The sequence below is a fragment of the Ochotona curzoniae genome, unplaced genomic scaffold, assembly GCF_017591425.1.
Source record: "Ochotona curzoniae isolate NIBS_2020 unplaced genomic scaffold, NIBS_Ocur_1.0 contig_2688, whole genome shotgun sequence".
In the NCBI taxonomy this organism is placed as follows: domain Eukaryota; kingdom Metazoa; phylum Chordata; class Mammalia; order Lagomorpha; family Ochotonidae; genus Ochotona; species Ochotona curzoniae.
This window is the reverse complement of record NW_024465553.1, coordinates 17,284,672-17,301,593: the sequence shown is the minus strand read 5'-3', so window position 1 is coordinate 17,301,593 and position 16,922 is coordinate 17,284,672. Positions and strand designations below refer to the sequence as shown.

The window sequence follows — 16,922 nt, the reverse complement described above, 5'->3', positions numbered from 1 at the left end:
GCCCCAGCACTCGGCAGCTCAGGAAGCCTGGTGGTGATTTAGGGTCACTGTGTCTCAGCTGTGTCCTATATAGAATGCAGAAAGCACACCCAATTTGTAGAGTCACTGTGAACAGGAGACAGTATCAATACTCTTGGCATACAGGAGAGAGAGAGAAAAAAGGAGCTGTGTGTGGGAGGGTATCGGGGGTAGTTAGTTAGTTATGATGATTCTGTTTCAATTAAAGACTCAAAGGCACTGGGCTATCACATAACAGGCCTGCCAGCCACTCTGATTATTTGAGTCACACACAGGTCAGGGAGAAAGCTCTTCTCCCTAAATGTTAGAGGGTGGCGCACTGAATACCCATTCTCTCTAGCCCAGTTATAGCAAGCTGGCAAAAGAACCATCACAGCCCTTGAGATTTCCCTACCAGTCCATCACTCTACTGCCCTAAATTGCCTGCCCTCAATCCATAGTCTCCTGCTGTGGAAATTACCAGGGCCCAAAACCATGGTCAATTTATTATGACATATACACAGTATATACAAAAAATCGTAGTGGCTTTCTCATTCCTGGTCAATTTTCCCAGTTACATAATAGCATCAATTTGCAGGCCTGGAAACTGATCCTGAAAGCTTGTCTCCCCCAATGATTAAACTACAGGAATGAAAATAACAGCTCCCAGACCATCCATCACATGGCTCCGGGCCCTGTATGGCTCCCATCCTGCAGATTGACACAAAACTGCCCAAGGGCATTTTCTAGGGGCAAGAGAACCCTGTGTTGTGGGGATGGGGGTGGGAGCGAGGGACGGTGGTGTCTGAGGTCCAAGGCCCTTGAGTCTAAGGCACAGGAGGCAAGCAGGCTCTTGTCATGAAAAAGGGCCACCTGGTGAAGGACATGAAGCTGACACAAGAAATGCTTTTCTGCCATTCATCTTTTCTGTTCCTAAGACAGGGTATCTAGCACAGTCTGTTGTACCTGAGGACTCAGGGGAAGCCAAAAGGAGAGGCAAGAAAAGCTAAGGTTCATAATGAGCTGAGAGAATGATGTACTCTCAAAACAATGTTTTTAACCTAAAATTTCAGTTCACTAGATTAGGATGCAAGGAGTAACAATCTGTATTTAAAAAAAAAAAAATTGAAAGGAGACTTGGATTTGATTTTTCCAGACCAGGAACCAAAAGCCCAGCACCATGACCACCTGTGGGAGGAAATCAGGGTCCCTGGACTTCTCCTTGTAGGGTCACATCAGAAGCCTGGTATCTCTGACAAGCTCACCACTGGCTGCACTGGCACTTCTGCCACCAGACTCTTGAGCAGCATTTCTGTTTGCCATCCCTGAAGCCCTTCCAGGAGAGCAGGGGTTTGTGTCGGGAAACCCATGTGTGTCTACAAGAGCAAGCTGATAACTGCGGTTCCTTCTGCAAGGTAGGTGGCTTACTTCCCTTGTCTAGTTTCTCCTCTTCCAATTTTTACACTGATCTTGTGTGGTCAGAGGACCTATGAGGACAGTCAGTCTCTTTTCTGCCCTGCTGGTTTCTTCTTCAGCAGCTGAACACAAGTTTGTGTCTGTCCCCCTGCAGGGCCACCAGGGAGAGTGAGGGTGCTGGGCCTGCCTGGCCGGAGAGCTCACAGTGAAAGCGGAAAGAGTACGCCCTACAGACAGGCCAGGGGTTCCATCAGCTGGAGCCAACAACCCCTCAATTCAGAGATGTTCCTGCAGAAGTGGTAAATGCTGAATATTTTCCCTGTCCATCTTCAATTTAAGTCCTGAATCTACTTACAGCAGACACTTGCTCCAAAGCTCTCTTAAACCATTTATTTATTTACTTAACAAAATATTTACATCATCTATTGCAATCATCTGGTCCTTTCACCTGGCCTGATGAATTGCAGCCTGGCTTGGTCTCTGCTGTTTTCCTGGAAACATGCCAAACACTCCCCTTGGTGTTCACCTGACGCTTGGTCTCCTTCAAAGACACTAAAAGGCTGGGAGACAGCTGCTCCCGTCTCTACTCTCCCGGCCCCCACCAAGTACCTGGGCCACAAGGGCATAATTTACAGAACTGGCCAAAATTAGAAACATGAAACACGAATAGAACATTGCCCAAGAAATAACACAACTTCCCTTCTGACATAGTGTACCTTTTGTTCACACTGGCTAGAACCAAAGCAGAATTGGGGGGAAAAAAAGTCAAAGGAAAGGCTGAAAAGAACAAAGACAGTTCGAACAGAGTTTGAGGGTGGAGAAGAACAGCATTTGAAGAACAGAAAGCCATACCAGTGCCAAAGGGCCTTGTGAAACAAAGATGCTGGGTTCACGGGATGGAGCTGCCCCAGAGGGGCTGCAGGGGTGCTGACGACGCTGCAAAGCAGTGCTATGACTAGATCTGCAGGTGACAGGCCCAGCCAAGAAAATCAACTCCATCTCCAGAAACAATTTCTGGAGAGCTGCTGGGAGGGAAAACACAGACTGCAAGAGAGAAATGATGGCCAAAACCAGCAGAGCCAGCCCATACGTGCCCCCTGCTCAGGACCATCCCGTCTGTGCCAGAAGGGCGGTGGCATGTTTCCCACGGTGAGGGTTAAACTTCTTTGTACAGATCTCCATGGGAAAGATTTGGGCAAGCAGCAGCACCTTGTCCGGGTCCCTGAGGAAAGCAGTGACTGTGTGGCATGGAGGATCCTGGGGTGTAGAGCCCTGATGCTAGATCCTGGACCCCAAGGACAACGAGTAAGGCCAGCACCCACGCTGGGAGAGGACGAATGAGAACTGCGCAGGAGTGAGGTCTGACAGGAACCATAGTGCTCTGAAGGGCTTCTTGCTCACACTTGCCAGGAAGAAGGGGGCTCAGACACGCTTCCAGGAGGCCGAGGCATTGCCACAGTCCTGCCCTGTCTCAGAACTCTGTGTTTGCTGGTTTTGGCAGTAGGAATGGCTTGGAATATTCTCAAAGTTGACATCCCACTGGGAATAGTAGCTTGCAGCAAAACCTTCTTGACAGAAATTAGGGAAAGTTGATGAGTTTTGAGTACTGACACTGTTCTTATTCAAATAGTAATGAGTAAGGATGTTGTCACCTTCAAAGAGACAGCAGCAGGTTCTCTCCAATCATCACACAACAGCGAACCTAACAATCCTCTCCCTCGTTGGTAAGGGATGGAGCCCAGCAGACATATGGAAGGGGTGAGCTTTTCACTATCTAATCCCCAGTGTTCCAACACGTGGGTGTTGTTCCTTGCCTCAGTGTTCCAGGCAGAGAACCCAGAACTGCTGGCATGTTATTCTTACTTTGTCAATCCTGTGCAGTAAGATCTCCTTCAGGAGAACCCTAAAGACACCCCAGCTCCCAGCAGGCTCAAAGTCAGCAGCCAGGCCCAGCCACACCTCTGTGCAAAGAACACATTCAGGAAAGAGTGGCCCTCCAGCCAGCAGTCTCCTCCCCAAGCCCTCTCCCTCAAAGCAAGAACCGCACTCGGCACTGCTGCAGTCCAGCTGTCCCTCACGTGCTTCTCTCCGGTTGCTTTTCTCACTGGCTCCAACTCAAGAAAAAGCTTAGAGTTCTTCTTCTTTATGGATTAATGATCATTTCCAGAAATGCCTGCAGGGAAAGTGCCTTTTCCAGTTCTTACACTACAAAAACAGATCAGTCTGTGCCATCTGTCCTCATTAGAACTGGTCTGGTGCCATAGCTACGCCTGCCATTGTGCAGGGGGTCTAACCCACAGACTGCTCATGTGGACCACTTTCCATCCTGGGCTTCTCCTGGATCCTGTCAAGAAGGGGCAACACTATCCCTGAGAAGGTCTCGTGTTCAGTCTGGTCAAGTCACAAGGGAGCTGGAGTGAGACGGAGACTTCAGGCTCTCTGCACACCAGCTTCCCCATATAGCTGAGTCCTGTGTGCCACATCTCACAGCTACTGAGGCAGCTCCAGCTACTGAGATCTTCAAAGGACCAAATGAAACAAGAGCAGCACGATCCTCTTTTCATGACTCACAGGAGCTCAGATTCCGTACCGGGCCACAGTGGCCTGGGGTGAGTTTGGGCAGGGAGGGGTGAGGTCAGAAGGAGGCTTGTGAATGACACACTCCTGCAGACACAGGGGAACAGGTGGCATCTCCTCGCCTAGAGTTGTGTTAGGGTCTACAGTCATGAAGTCTCTTAGCATGCACCAGTGGGAGCATGGGAGCTGAGTGGGAGGCAGCAGAGTGCTCAGAGCATGCCGAAGCCTTCGCAGCCCTCGCTGATGGCGAGCTGCAGCATCCTGTGTACCTCTTCATACGAGTCATATGTTGGGAGGCACAGCTGGTTAAAACTGGAAAGCCAAGGGGAGATGTGATTAACTCACATTACCAAGAACACAGGCCTGGCCTGAGAAGGGAACCAACCCCCCTCTGGGGCACACATCAGGCAGCCAGATACCTACCACGTGTGTGCAGTGGGGAGTGTGCTGTGGGTTGGAGCAGCAATGATCTGAAATGAAGGACAGAGGGCGGCAAAGCCTCCAGGTGGCAGCTGAGAGGAGCCTGTTGTGAATTGAAGTAGCCGGGCCAACTCCTCCTGGGTCAGACTGGACACCACAGTCCAAAACCACCTCATGACCTGGCAGGGAGAATTCAAGTGAAGAATCACACCTGATCCCAGGAGCCTAGGCTCTGAGCACCAGGAGAGAAACTGGACACCTTCAGTTACAGTTCTCTATAGACAGGGGAAGGAAGAGTTTGGACTGACACCGTGTCCATGCATTTACGAGGTCCTGACAGCAGTCACCAACTCCTTAGCTCTACTTTTGCACATTTCCAGCCTACTGCTCGCATGGCAGTCAGCGTACCAACCTGGAGAGACCAGGGCTCCCTTCTGCCAGGACAACCATGGGTCTTCCCTATAAGCACCATTTTTTCTTAGCCAACATGTCTATGTATTTATTTTCTTCTGAAGCTTCTTCCTTTTTATAACGGACTAAATCCACCTGAAAGAAGGGCTACTCACCTTTTCTCTGAAATGCCATGAGCCACCAACAACCACGGCATGGGCTTTGAAGTCAGACACGCTGATGTCTCCGGTCCCACACATCAGTAGCTGAAAAAAGAAGGTGAGGCATTCCTAGGACATCAGAGGGACAAAAGCCCACTGGAAAGTCAAAATCACCTATGTTAACATGAAAAAGGCAAAATATCTCCTTGGGAAAATCAACTGCAATAAATGATTCCAAACTAGTATGGAGAAAAAGATCACACAGCCTTGTAAAAACACACAAGTGCAGATGCATGTGGCCTAATCAATACCAGAGCTACTGGGTCAGAATCTCTAGGGACAGACCATGTACTTATGTAGTTTTGAAGAAATTCCCAGGGTTCTCTGATGGGCACCCCTAATTAAGATCTACTACTAAGGCTTCTTTTTTCAATGAAACAAAGGACCAGAAAGGAACCAAATGTTTTCTGGTAGTTTGCTCTGGACATAGCTTAAAAAACACCAGGGAGCAGAGGCCAACTCTGCCCTTTGATGAAGACCCCAGCTCACTGATGGATCTGTCAGACCAATCTCTGCTTTTCTCTGGGACCCTGCCTTCATTTGCAAATTGAAACTTTTACTACCTTCTCTAGCTCTGTCCCTACTTGATCAGATAAATTAAAGACTATGCCAAAACATGAGAACATTAATGACATCAGAGCCCTGAACATTTTGTTGATGTCCTAACTTGGTTCAGGATCCAGCATGTTACTCAGCAGACTCATCCAATAGTTATAAAGAATGATGCGTCCTAATCAAGAGACAAGAAAAGCCCAAAGTATGCCTCAGGAGTCTTGGCATCCTCAACAAGAACTCACTCAGTCGATGAGTAACCAAGAGCAGGATGTGGAACAACTGTCAGAGCCTATATCTCCAATCCCTTCCTTTCCACTTCCTTCTGCAACCTGGTGCAGGGGCTCTGCTCCAGGCAGACACATTCAGCCAATAGCAATTCCTCAAGCCCAGAGACAACAGCCAGTTGTCACACCTATCAGAAGCTGCATAGGGTCTGCAAATCAGAGCTCAATAAAAAAGCTGAACTGAGATGTGGAGAATTCATTTCACTCAGGTTTCATACTTGAAGGAATGGAACAGGACAAAAATTGTACAAGACTTTGATTCTTGTTCCTGAAGTAAGTTCAGTTACTAAGAATTGTGCATGATCATGTTAAACTACTTTCCCCCATTAAAAAAAAATTCCCTCTTTACAACTTACAAAATTACATTTTTCACAAAAGCCAAGAGAACTTAAAACTAGCCTGGGGCCCAGCGCCGTGGCGCAAGAGATTGAGGTCCTCGCCTTGCATGCCCGGGATCCCATGTGGGCGCCGGTTCTAATCCTGGCAGCCCTGCTTCCCATCCAGCTCCCTGCTTGTGGCCTGGGAAAGCGGTCGAGGACAGCCCAAAGCTTTGGGACCCTGCACCCGCATGGGGGACCTGGAAGAGGCTCCTGGCTTCGGATCGGCATAGTATCGGCCGTTGCGCTCACTTGGGGAGTGAATCATCGGATGGAGGATCTTCCTCTCTGTCTCTCCTCTCTGTATATCCAATGAAAAAATAATAATAAAAAAATAAATCTTAAAAAAAAAAAAAACTAGCATCCTGCACCATTTGTGCAGCATGTAAAAGCAAACTGGTACTTTTTTTGCCCACATCTTATGTGGACTCCAGTTCTGCTAATTACAGAATAGTATTCACCATCCTTAGTTGTTCCAGGATCTGAAATAAGTATATATTTGCTACCAATATGCAATATGTGTGTGTGTCTGCATATTCACATACAGAGTACTGTGATCTAAAACTTCGCAGTACGGTTGCATTTTTTAATTTGTCTCCTCACTAGCCGCAGGAGGGCTAAAACAGTCTTATTTCTGCTACCTCCTCACTGCCAGGACACTCACAACACAAAGGAGGCATTCAATAGGTACCTGAACAAATACTTCCTTAATATCTTAGGATCCCAGGAAGGCTGTACATGATGTTAACAGTCTTCAGAGCGCAACTAAATCCATACTATTCAATGAATAAGTGAGTATTATTTATCTTCATAAATAATTAGCTATCTGCTACTCAAGAATTTTCACATTCTAGTTTTTCAAAAGCTGAAGAAAGGGTCAACAAATATGAAAGAGTGACAAAAGTGAAACTGGTTTGGGAATGGGAGCAGTGCACTAAAACACAGTGCCAACAACAGGGCTCTGCACATACCTCCAGCTCATTCTCATCAAAAATAGCCAACAGGTTTTCAGGGACCAACTCATTCAGGCCTGAAACAAAGCAGCCAGTTAAAGCCATGCTCCTAACAGAATTATAGGTAGTCTGACCTCACAGATAAGAGTAGATACGGTCTCACCTTTTAGGAAATGCTCCACTTCCTCTTTCACTTGACTGGCCAGCCTATACTGGGCCAGCAAATTTAAATAGAAGATTTTATTTGCATTAGTGACTGGTGTTTGAGCTCCACCTGCCATGAGTTCTACCACCTGAAACAGGCACAAACACAAGCAGGGGTTATGGATACAAATTTCTAAGATGATAACTTTCTAGGATGTTCCACAAACACAAGCATTAGTAATTTTTGTGTCTACTAAAAGTTCCTGATGGGGATTCATCTGTTTGACACAGTTTGGCTTATTTTGCTACTATACTTTTGGGTTCGTACCAAGATTGCTGTATTTTACTAGCTTTGACTTGTTTGGTTTTACGTATAATTATCTATTTATTTATTTGAAAACCAGAGTTCTTTCATCTGCTGGTTCACTCCCCAAATGGCAGCAATTGCTGGGACTGGGCCAGACTAAAGCCAGGAGCCAGGAACTCCATATGGGTCTCCTACATGGATCTCAAGTGGTGGGCCAGATTAAAGCCAGGACACTAGAACTCCATTAAAGTCTCACATGACCTCATGGTCATCTTCCAGCCCCTTCCCAGGAAGCTGGGTCAAAAGTGGAGCAGCCAGGACTTAAAATGGGGCTCATTTAGAATGTCGGGATCACAGGTGGCAACTCTTCACATGCTGCACCTCAACTTCAGCCCTGACTTGCTCCTATTTCTGAAGTGGAGATCTATGTGTGGTCTTCTCTGACCTAGCCAAGTAGTGGGAATGAAACAGGAAGATACTTTAATCTACAATTCAGACCTCTACTGATCTCTTCTCTGAGACAACTGAGAATAAAAGCCACATAAAAGATGTCTTTTTATGCCTCAGGAATTCCAAGACTAGCAAGTTGTTTCTGAACATTCTTCTACCTCTAAAGTGAGTCATTGGAAAGGAGCCAAGACCTGAAACTTGTAGATCAATTGCATTCCCAGCCCTGATGCTAACTTCTTCTATATCATCAGTCACTTAGTCATTTGGACCCCTCATTTTCTGCTCTGCAGAGAAAAAACTGAAAAGCTATATAAACTCTCAGAATTAGCATCTTCCAGAGACAGTTCCTAAGAGAATTCTGAGGAAGCCCTGAAGTACAGTTTAAAACCACCACCCTGTGGTCCACAAAGACATACATACTTCCCTACTATGTAAAAAATAAAATAAATTTATTCCAAAATAAAATAAATATAAATATAAAAAAATAAAAATTTTTATATAAAAATAAAATCATTTATTCCAAAAAATACATGCACGTGTGACCAAGGCTGTCTCCATAGGTGAATGAAGGTCTCCTTCAAATTACAAACTCACATTTTAAAATCCTGAAAACACAACAGGAACAACGTGTTCCTCCACAGCAGGGCTTCTCAATGGATTCAGAATGCAACTTTCCTTCTACACCTATGCTGAACTCTGCCTATGTATCTCATGTACCCATTTCTATCTAGTAGTCCAGGAGGTCAACCCACATTGAGTATCCATATTGAAGCCAATGAAAGTGAGCATTCCTCTGGACCAGTGTTCTGCTGGCATGAGCTGTCCTGCTGTGCTGCAGCAGGAAGCAGGCTCTGGTTCCATGTGCACAAAGGCCAACACTAGGATCCCCACTGTTGTCCAAGCAATATCTCATGATAGCCCTTGTGGCACTAGTGGTCACATTTTTTTTACATTGCTTTTTATGGTATATTCATGTATTCTTGCAAATCTACCTCATCATTATAGTTTGTTATTGTCTATCCCATAAGTTAAGCAGAAGCACATCTGCCCCAGAAAAACCTGCATGCAGGTTTAATTTACATAGGCACTATACCAAAACAGGAAGCTTCTGCACCACCAATGTGATGCTTCTAAGTCTTGCCTGTGCAGTGATGCTTCATTATGGCTCAGTTCTTTTCTCACTGGAAAGCAGGAATGGCAGGACAGATGGGCATGTGTTTTCTGTTCCCACTCAGGTTATCAAAGACTGGAATATGAGATGCTAAAATTGCACTGTCCAGCATGTATGGCAACCACTAGACAAGTACAGTTATCAAATTAATTTAAAAAGGGACAGACATTTGGTACAGAGATTAAGTCACAGCTGGGGACATCCACATCCCATATCATAAGAAGAGTATTTGAGTCAGCCTCCCGCTCCACTTGTAATCTAACTTCTCTGCTGACAAACATCCCAGCAGGCAGGAGGTGATGGCTTAAGCACTTGGGCCCCATGAGGGAGACCCAGATTGAGTTCCTGGCTCTTGCCTTCAGCCTGGACCAGCCCCTGGCTCTTTTAGGTATTTGAGAAGTGAACATATAGAAGACTGACCTCTCTCTTTGCCTTTTCTAATAAATAAACATATGAAAAACAAGATAAAATAAGTAAAATAGGATAAGTTGTAAATTCAGTTATTTTGTCACATTAGCCAACTTTGGGTATTAATTGCCACGACAGGTGGGCCACATTTCTATCACTTCCCTGGAGGGGCCTGGGGAACGCAGGGCTCACAGGCTTCGCTCTCCTCTCACCTTTTCCAACTGGCCTGACTTGTTATACTTCTCTTCCGCGAAGACCAGCTCCATCTCACTCATATCATTGTTGAGGATAAAACAGACTTTGGATTTGTAGAATTCTGGGTCATCTGTTTCAAAGTACTGAGAGGACAGAAACACAGAGAACATGAATACTCGTGCCCAGAAATGGAACTTGTTAACACTTATCTTTTGACCTTCACAGTAATTAGCTCAAGTGAAGAGATTATAAATAATCAGGGAGCCTCAGCAGGAAACACACGTCCAGGATGTTACCTTGTAATGCATACGCAGTCCTATGATTTGGGCCAGGAAGGATCTAGTGAAGCGGGCTCGGACCAACTGCTTGTAGGCTCCTCCGAGAGAGGACTCATAGAGACACTTGCCAACCAGTCGCCCTGCAAACTCATACATCTTTAGGCGCAGATGAGCAGGGCGGTTAGGGTTGGGATGCACCTGTCAAAGAGACCATTTGAAAGGCTGTGGGCCATTTATCTTCAAGCCTAGTTCTGGAAAGATCCTTCATCCTTCATTCTATGCCAAGGGAACAAAAATTTCAATGTATAGGACCACAAAGTCCATCCAAATGACAAAGTTCTTTATAGGTAGCCACCACTGAATACTTCAAAGGGACCAAAGGATAAAGAATAAAAATAGGGACCAGCATCATGGCCTGCTAAGTCTCTGCCTGCAATGCTGGCATCTTATAAGAGTACCAGTTCAAGTCCCGTCTGCTCTACTTCCAACTCAGCTCCCTGCTAATGTGCTTGGAAATGCAGTGCAGGACTGTCCAAATCCTTGGGCCCCTACACCCACATGTGAGACCTGAAACAAACTTTTGTCTCCTGGCTTTGGACCAGTCCAGCTTCAACCACTGCAGCTATTTGGAAAGTGAATAAGCAGACAGAAGATCTGTCTCTCCTTCTCTGTCTGTAAATCTGCCTTTCAAATAAATAAATCAAAGAGAGAGAGAAAGAGGGAAAGGGGAAGGAAGATAGACAGACAGGCTGACTGACTGACTCAGAAGTTGAAGAAATCTTGTATTAAGCTTGTGGTTGTCAGCCGAGTATAGATGTGATGCCTTTTCCGTGAACTAGAATGTCTTTTTTTTTTTTTAATTACACATTCATTTATTTTTAGTGGAAAGGCAAATACACATAGAAGAGGAGAGACAGAGAGGAAAGTCTTCCATCCAATGGTTCACTCCCCAAGTGGCTGCAATAGCTGGAGCTGAGCCAATCCGAAGTCAGGAGCCAGGAGCTCTTCCAGGTCTCCCACGTGGGTGCAGGATCCCAAGGCTTTGGGCCATCTTTGATTGCTTTCCCAGGCCACAAGCAGGTAGCTGGATGAGAAGCGGAACTGCTGGGATTAGGACCGGCACCCATATGGGATCTCGGCGCGTTCAAGGAAAGCACTTTAACCACTACACTACTGCGCTGGGCCCTAGAATGTCTTTCAGATAAAGTCTATCTTTCCACTCCTAACACTCCTACCTCGTCAAGGATCTAATGCAGATGCCAGTCACTTCAGGCATGTCTTGAGGAAGTAGCTTAATTATTACAATAAAAATTAATTGCACTAATACTTTCTAGTCAAACATTCACCTGTCTGCATTTTCTCTTATTTTAGAGAAATAGTGATTCTAAGCAGGAGGGATGTGATTTGAATGGTCCACACTGGAAAAGACTTGAGGGTTGTCAAGACTCCCAGGGAAGTTTCCAAACTTCAAACCCTTGTTGGTATATGCATTATAACATAACCCTCAATTTCCACCTCTCTCCACCACCCCCCTCCACACATGGGGCAGTCACAAACTCACTAATGCTTGGTTGTTGTCACTGAATCGGGTGAAGAGCTGACTGGTGGTATCAAACAAGGCTTTGCAGATCAGTTCAAACCATTCCCGGCGAGGTCCGCCCCAGTCCAGAGCTGAAAAGTATAATGACAATGAAAAGGGACTCTTACCACTTTTCTTCTGTTAGTCATCATCCACTATTGCCTTCATTCAATCCATTCCACCGCTTTTATTTCATCATTGCCAACTCAATTAAATGACGTACACTTTTGGAAATCCCAACCCTCTCCGTAGGATTAGAGATTCTGATCACTAAACCAATGTTCCAAGTTTAGAACCACAGAAAACCAGAAATGCAAGGATATCAAAATTTTTTTTGGTTCTGCAAAGGTCCCTTCTGGGACAAACCTTAATTGCTCTCCTGTCCAGCCTGTGTTTAACCAGCTCCACCAGGCTGTGTAGCTGCTAAACACTGCCTTATGTTTTTCTTGATGCATGATCTCTTTCTCCCTTGGGAAAAACAAGATTTTTAAAGAGGATGGTGGGGGGAGGGGTGGTTGCTTTTTGTGTGTGTGGAGAGACAGGGAGATAGGAATAGGGACCAGAGTTTAATAAGAAAACTATGAAATTACAAACTGACCTTCTTCATCCTGGAAAACCACTTCAAAGTTCTTGCTCCAGTCTGAGATGGAGAAGTTTCTAGTGGCTTTCAGAGACTAAGAGTAGTGAAAAAAAAATGAACCATCAGAACACTGGCGTTCCTTGAGTGCTACACACAAAACCAGGACAGCATTGCCACTGTCTGCTGAGCAAGCCAATACTACTTAGAGAAGACATATTCCTCAACAGTCAATGTAACACCATCTTGTGCTTAAACTTGCACATACCAAGAGGCTGATGCTATGGTACAGCAAGATGAGCTGCCACCTGCAGCACTGGTATCCTGTATGTGTAAGCATTTGAGTCCCAGACATTTCACTTTTGAACCAGCTCGTTGCTAATGTATGTGGAAAGCAGAAACAGTCAAAGTGCTAGGGCCCCTGCCACTCAGGTGAGAGACCCACATGGAGTGTTAGGTTCTTGGCTTTGGCCTGGTCCAGTCCCAACGGCTGCAGCCATTTGAGGAATGAACCAGTGGATGGAAAATCTCTTTTCTCTAACACTGGCTTTCAAAAAAAATAAGGATATCTTAAAAAGTAAAATAAAATGTACACATCCCAAGAAGAAATGTAGAGCTTCAAGAAATTATCTTTATATCATCACTTTGTTATAAAGTTGAAATTGGTAATTTTTTTTTTCAGTTTTTTATTTACTTGAAAGGGAGACAGGGATTTCTCATCTGCCAGTTCACTTCTCAAATGTTTGTATTAGCCAAAGATGGGCCAGGCCAAAGCCAGTTTCCTGAAATTCGATTTAGCTCCTCTACTTCGGTGGCAGGGATCCAACCAGTGGAGTCCTCACCTACTGCCTTCCAGGGTGGTCACTGACAAGAAGCTAGAACTGGGAGAAGAGGCAGGCCATGAACCCAGGCACTATGAAGTTAAGATGTGGGTGAGCCCAGTGCGGTAACCTAGCAGCTAAGGTCCTCATCTTGCACATGCTGGGATCCCATATGTGTAATGGTTCTAATCCCTGCAGCCCCGCTTCCCTTCCAGCTCCCTGCTTGTGGCTTGGGAAAGCAGTTGAGAAAAACCCTAGGCCTTGGGACCCTGCACCCACACAGGAGACCCAGAGGTTCCATGTTCCTGGCTTCAGACCAACTCAGCTCTGGCCATTGTGGCTACCTGGGGAGTGAATCAACGGATGAAGATCTTCTTCTCTGTCTCCCCTCCTCTCTGTATATCTGACTTTTCAATAAAAACAATAATAAATCTTAAAAAAGAAATAAAGAAAGGAAGAAAGAAAGATGTGGGTAACCCAAGCAACACCTTAACCAAACGTCCACTCTTATTTTTCTTTAAGCAGTTCTCATTAGTAAGAAACTCTTGTACAAAAAGTTTAAAAAATAAACAAATAAAAAGACTCGGGTCTGGCATGGTGGCCTAGTGGCTAAAGTCCTCGCCTTGAACAAGCCAGGATCCCATGTGGGCGCCAGTTCTAATCCCGGCAGCTCTACTTCCCCTCCAGCTCCCTGCTTGTGTCCGGGGAAAGCAGTCAAGGATGGCCCAAGGCCTTGGAACCCTACACCTACGTGGGAGACCTGGAAGAGCTCCTAGCTCCTAGCTTCAGATCGGCACAGGACCAGCCATTGCGGCCACTTGGGGAGTGAATCATTGGGCGGAAGATCTTCTCTGTCTCTCCTCCTATCTGTATAATCTGTCTTTCCACTAAAAATAAATAAACCAAAAAAAAAAAAAAAAAGGACTCTACTCAGTAAGCTATAAGCGTAAGAACCAAAGAGATCCAATTTTCTTTTTTTTTTAAAAAAGATTTTTGTTGGGCTCGGTACAAGAACCTAGTGACTAAAGTCCTTGCCTCGCACACACTGGGATCCCATATGGGCGCCAGTTTGTATCCCAGCAGCCCTGCTTCCCTTCTAGCTCCTTGCCTGTGGCCTGGAAAAGCAGAGGAGTACAGCCCAAATCCTTGGAACCCTGCACCCACGTGGGAGACCCAGAAAAAGCTCCTGGCTTCGGATCAGTGTAGCACCAGTTGTTGTGGCCACTTTGGGAATGAACCAGCAGATGGAAAATCTTTCTCTTTGTCCCTCCTTCTATCTGTATATGTCTTTCCAATAAAAATAAAAATAAAAAATAAAGATTTTTGTTTATTCGAAGTGCAGAGTTAAAGACAGAAAGATACAAATACATACATTCACACAAACAGAAATTTTCCATCTGCTGGTTCTCTACCCAAATGGTTATAACAGCCAGGGCTGGGCCAGGCTGAAACCAGCAGCCAAGAGCTGCTTCCAGAGCTAACCCAGGGGTACAAGGGCCCAAGCACTTGGATCATCTGCTGCTGTTTTCCCAGGACCATCTGCAGGGAACTAGATGGAAAATAGAACAGCAGGTCTTGAATCAGTGCCAATATGGGATGCAGGCCTCACAGGTGGAGGCTAAATCCCTATGCCTCAATGCCAGCCCTGGGAGTCTCAGTTTTCAAAGAGCCACCAGACGCCTTTATCCAGACAGGATTCAGACAAGCAGCCATGCCACACAAAGTGTGGCTGAGAGAGAGGATTTTCAGTCACACCTATAAGAGCCAAACATCATAAACATTTTTTGGACAAGGAACCAAGCCAAGCCTTCTCATGCTTGGAGAATAACAGGTGACCACCCCCGGAACTATGCAGTGGAGACACACAAGTGTCAGGTGTTTCCTTTTCCATCACACCCAAGAAACTAAAAAATCCACTTCCTTTACCTTTAACAAGAGATCTTCTATTCCAGGGACAGAACAGCAAGAGCTTTCTCTTGGAACCATAACTTGCACCTCCCTACACTGGAATTCCAGGAGAACATCCTGGAACAAGTTCAACGCAAACTGGCAAGCCAACATGTCAGCTAGTCATCCCCAAGTTACACACCTAAAACATCTCTCCCCAATCATGCACAGAAATGAACTGCTATTTACAGGCATATGTAAAGAGAGAGGCTTGGGTTAGATAAGAAAAACTGCAAAATGGAACCAAAGACTAAAGTTTTTAGCTGGCTGCCAGGCAGGAGACTTTACTCACCGACTCCAACAAGGCATGTCTGCTGACCTTCAGGGTGACTCTGGAATGTGGCCTTTTCAGGTGGACTTGTCGAAGCTCTCGCTGGAAGAAGTTCACCTTGTCCTGAAACGTCTCAGAGCCTCCTGAGGAGCAGCACGATATGTCACTGTCACCACCTCTCTTCCAGGTCCCCAGGGGAACTGAGCTGGCAGCTTTGCTTCCCAGCATCCCAGCCCAACATGCAACCTTACCTATGTTTTTGTGGAGGGAGCGGATGAAAGTGGCTGCCAGGATGTTTCTCTCCTTACAGCTGAGCTCCACAGGGGGCTGGATGCCATCATCTACCACCAGTGTGAGGAGCTTATGAACAGGGTCAGGGCCAAGGTATGAAAACTAGCAATAAAGGAAAAAGCCTATCAATCCTAGCAGAAGACTCTCCATCAGTCAACAGAATGAGTCAAGCTTTGTCCTCCAAGCACTGGGAATACATCTCGTTTTACACCCAGGGCTCTGTAATCCAAATTTTATGTCAAAATATTTGAGTTGCAGGGATTGCACTTAGAAATGATCACAGGCAACACTATGGATTCCAAAACATGAGATGAGGGAAGGTAAGAAAACACAAAATATCGGGAAGTACCCGCCCCAGTGAGAGAACGCTACTTTAAAAAGTTAGTATCAGTACACTAGCAGACCAGGCTGGGACCCAAGATAGCAGCACCTTCTCTGTGAACCCAGTCTTGCAGACAAAGATAACTGCTGAAGTATTGAGTTGCTATTAATTTCCATCTCTGCAGGCACACACCCTTCCAAAATTCATACATCTTTCATCCCATTCAATGATAAGATAATGGCCTATTATTTAACAATGAATCCTGTGTCTGCAGTGAGAACTTCCAGAACCACCTAAAGCCCTCCGGGAAAAAGAAAAGGCAGAACACTGCAGAGCGGAAGCCTACAGAACCCAAACTAGAACTTCCAGCCAACTCACCTTTGTTCCTGGGCACACTCGGAAGGTGTAGAGGCGCCAGGGAATGATTTTCAGGTAGAACTCCTTTACTGAGAATTGCTGGAGAGTCAACACACAGAAAACCGAGTGAATGATAAACAGAAAACTTTTCTTTAGGTACTGTAACTAAAGAGCAGATTCTCTTCATCTCTTAGTTCAAACAGCTTCCTCCATAGACAAAAAGGATAACGCAGTTAGTACCTAATATCAAATTACTACATCAACTATATCTTTAGAGAGGCAAGGCAATCCCGTCCAGAGATCATTTATAATCTTAACACTCAATACAATTTCTAAATATCTGAGATCAGGCCTTCTTGTGAAAACATTCCATTTGGATATAATTAAAATTTCTTCCTGCCTGGCCCAGCATTGCTCAGAACTACTTCCTCCAAGCCAATGGCCAGGGAAAACCTGCAGCCCAGGGTTTTATCCAGATGTGAATGACACCAAGGAGTTTTGAAGGTAGGAAGACATGGGGGCTGAAAGGGCTGAAATCAAGTGCAATGGGACCAGGACTTACAGAAAAATAGCTCCAGTAAGAATATACAAAGGTCTTCTTATGCCATTTGCAA

At 45.5% G+C, this 16,922-nt stretch overlaps 1 protein-coding gene across 4 annotated transcripts in view; it reads right to left on the bottom strand.

Moving 5' to 3' along the window:
* Positions 1–912: 912 nt before the first annotated feature.
* The window catches only part of AREL1 (apoptosis resistant E3 ubiquitin protein ligase 1), a 42,582-nt gene continuing 26,572 nt past the window's right edge, over positions 913–16,922 (bottom strand). For all 4 annotated transcript variants that reach the window (XM_040975284.1, XM_040975287.1, XM_040975285.1 and 1 more), the window contains 12 exons: positions 16,330–16,407; positions 15,590–15,731; positions 15,360–15,481; positions 12,321–12,396; positions 11,705–11,814; positions 10,162–10,341; positions 9,883–10,008; positions 7,354–7,483; positions 7,209–7,267; positions 4,977–5,066; positions 4,414–4,589; positions 913–4,302 (listed from right to left, as the gene is read on the bottom strand). In XM_040975284.1, the coding sequence (XP_040831218.1) occupies positions 4,200–4,302; positions 4,414–4,589; positions 4,977–5,066; positions 7,209–7,267; positions 7,354–7,483; positions 9,883–10,008; positions 10,162–10,341; positions 11,705–11,814; positions 12,321–12,396; positions 15,360–15,481; positions 15,590–15,731; positions 16,330–16,407 (1,392 nt within the window). In that variant the 3' untranslated portion in view covers positions 913–4,199. The remainder of the gene's footprint in view (positions 4,303–4,413; positions 4,590–4,976; positions 5,067–7,208; positions 7,268–7,353; positions 7,484–9,882; positions 10,009–10,161; positions 10,342–11,704; positions 11,815–12,320; positions 12,397–15,359; positions 15,482–15,589; positions 15,732–16,329; positions 16,408–16,922) is intronic.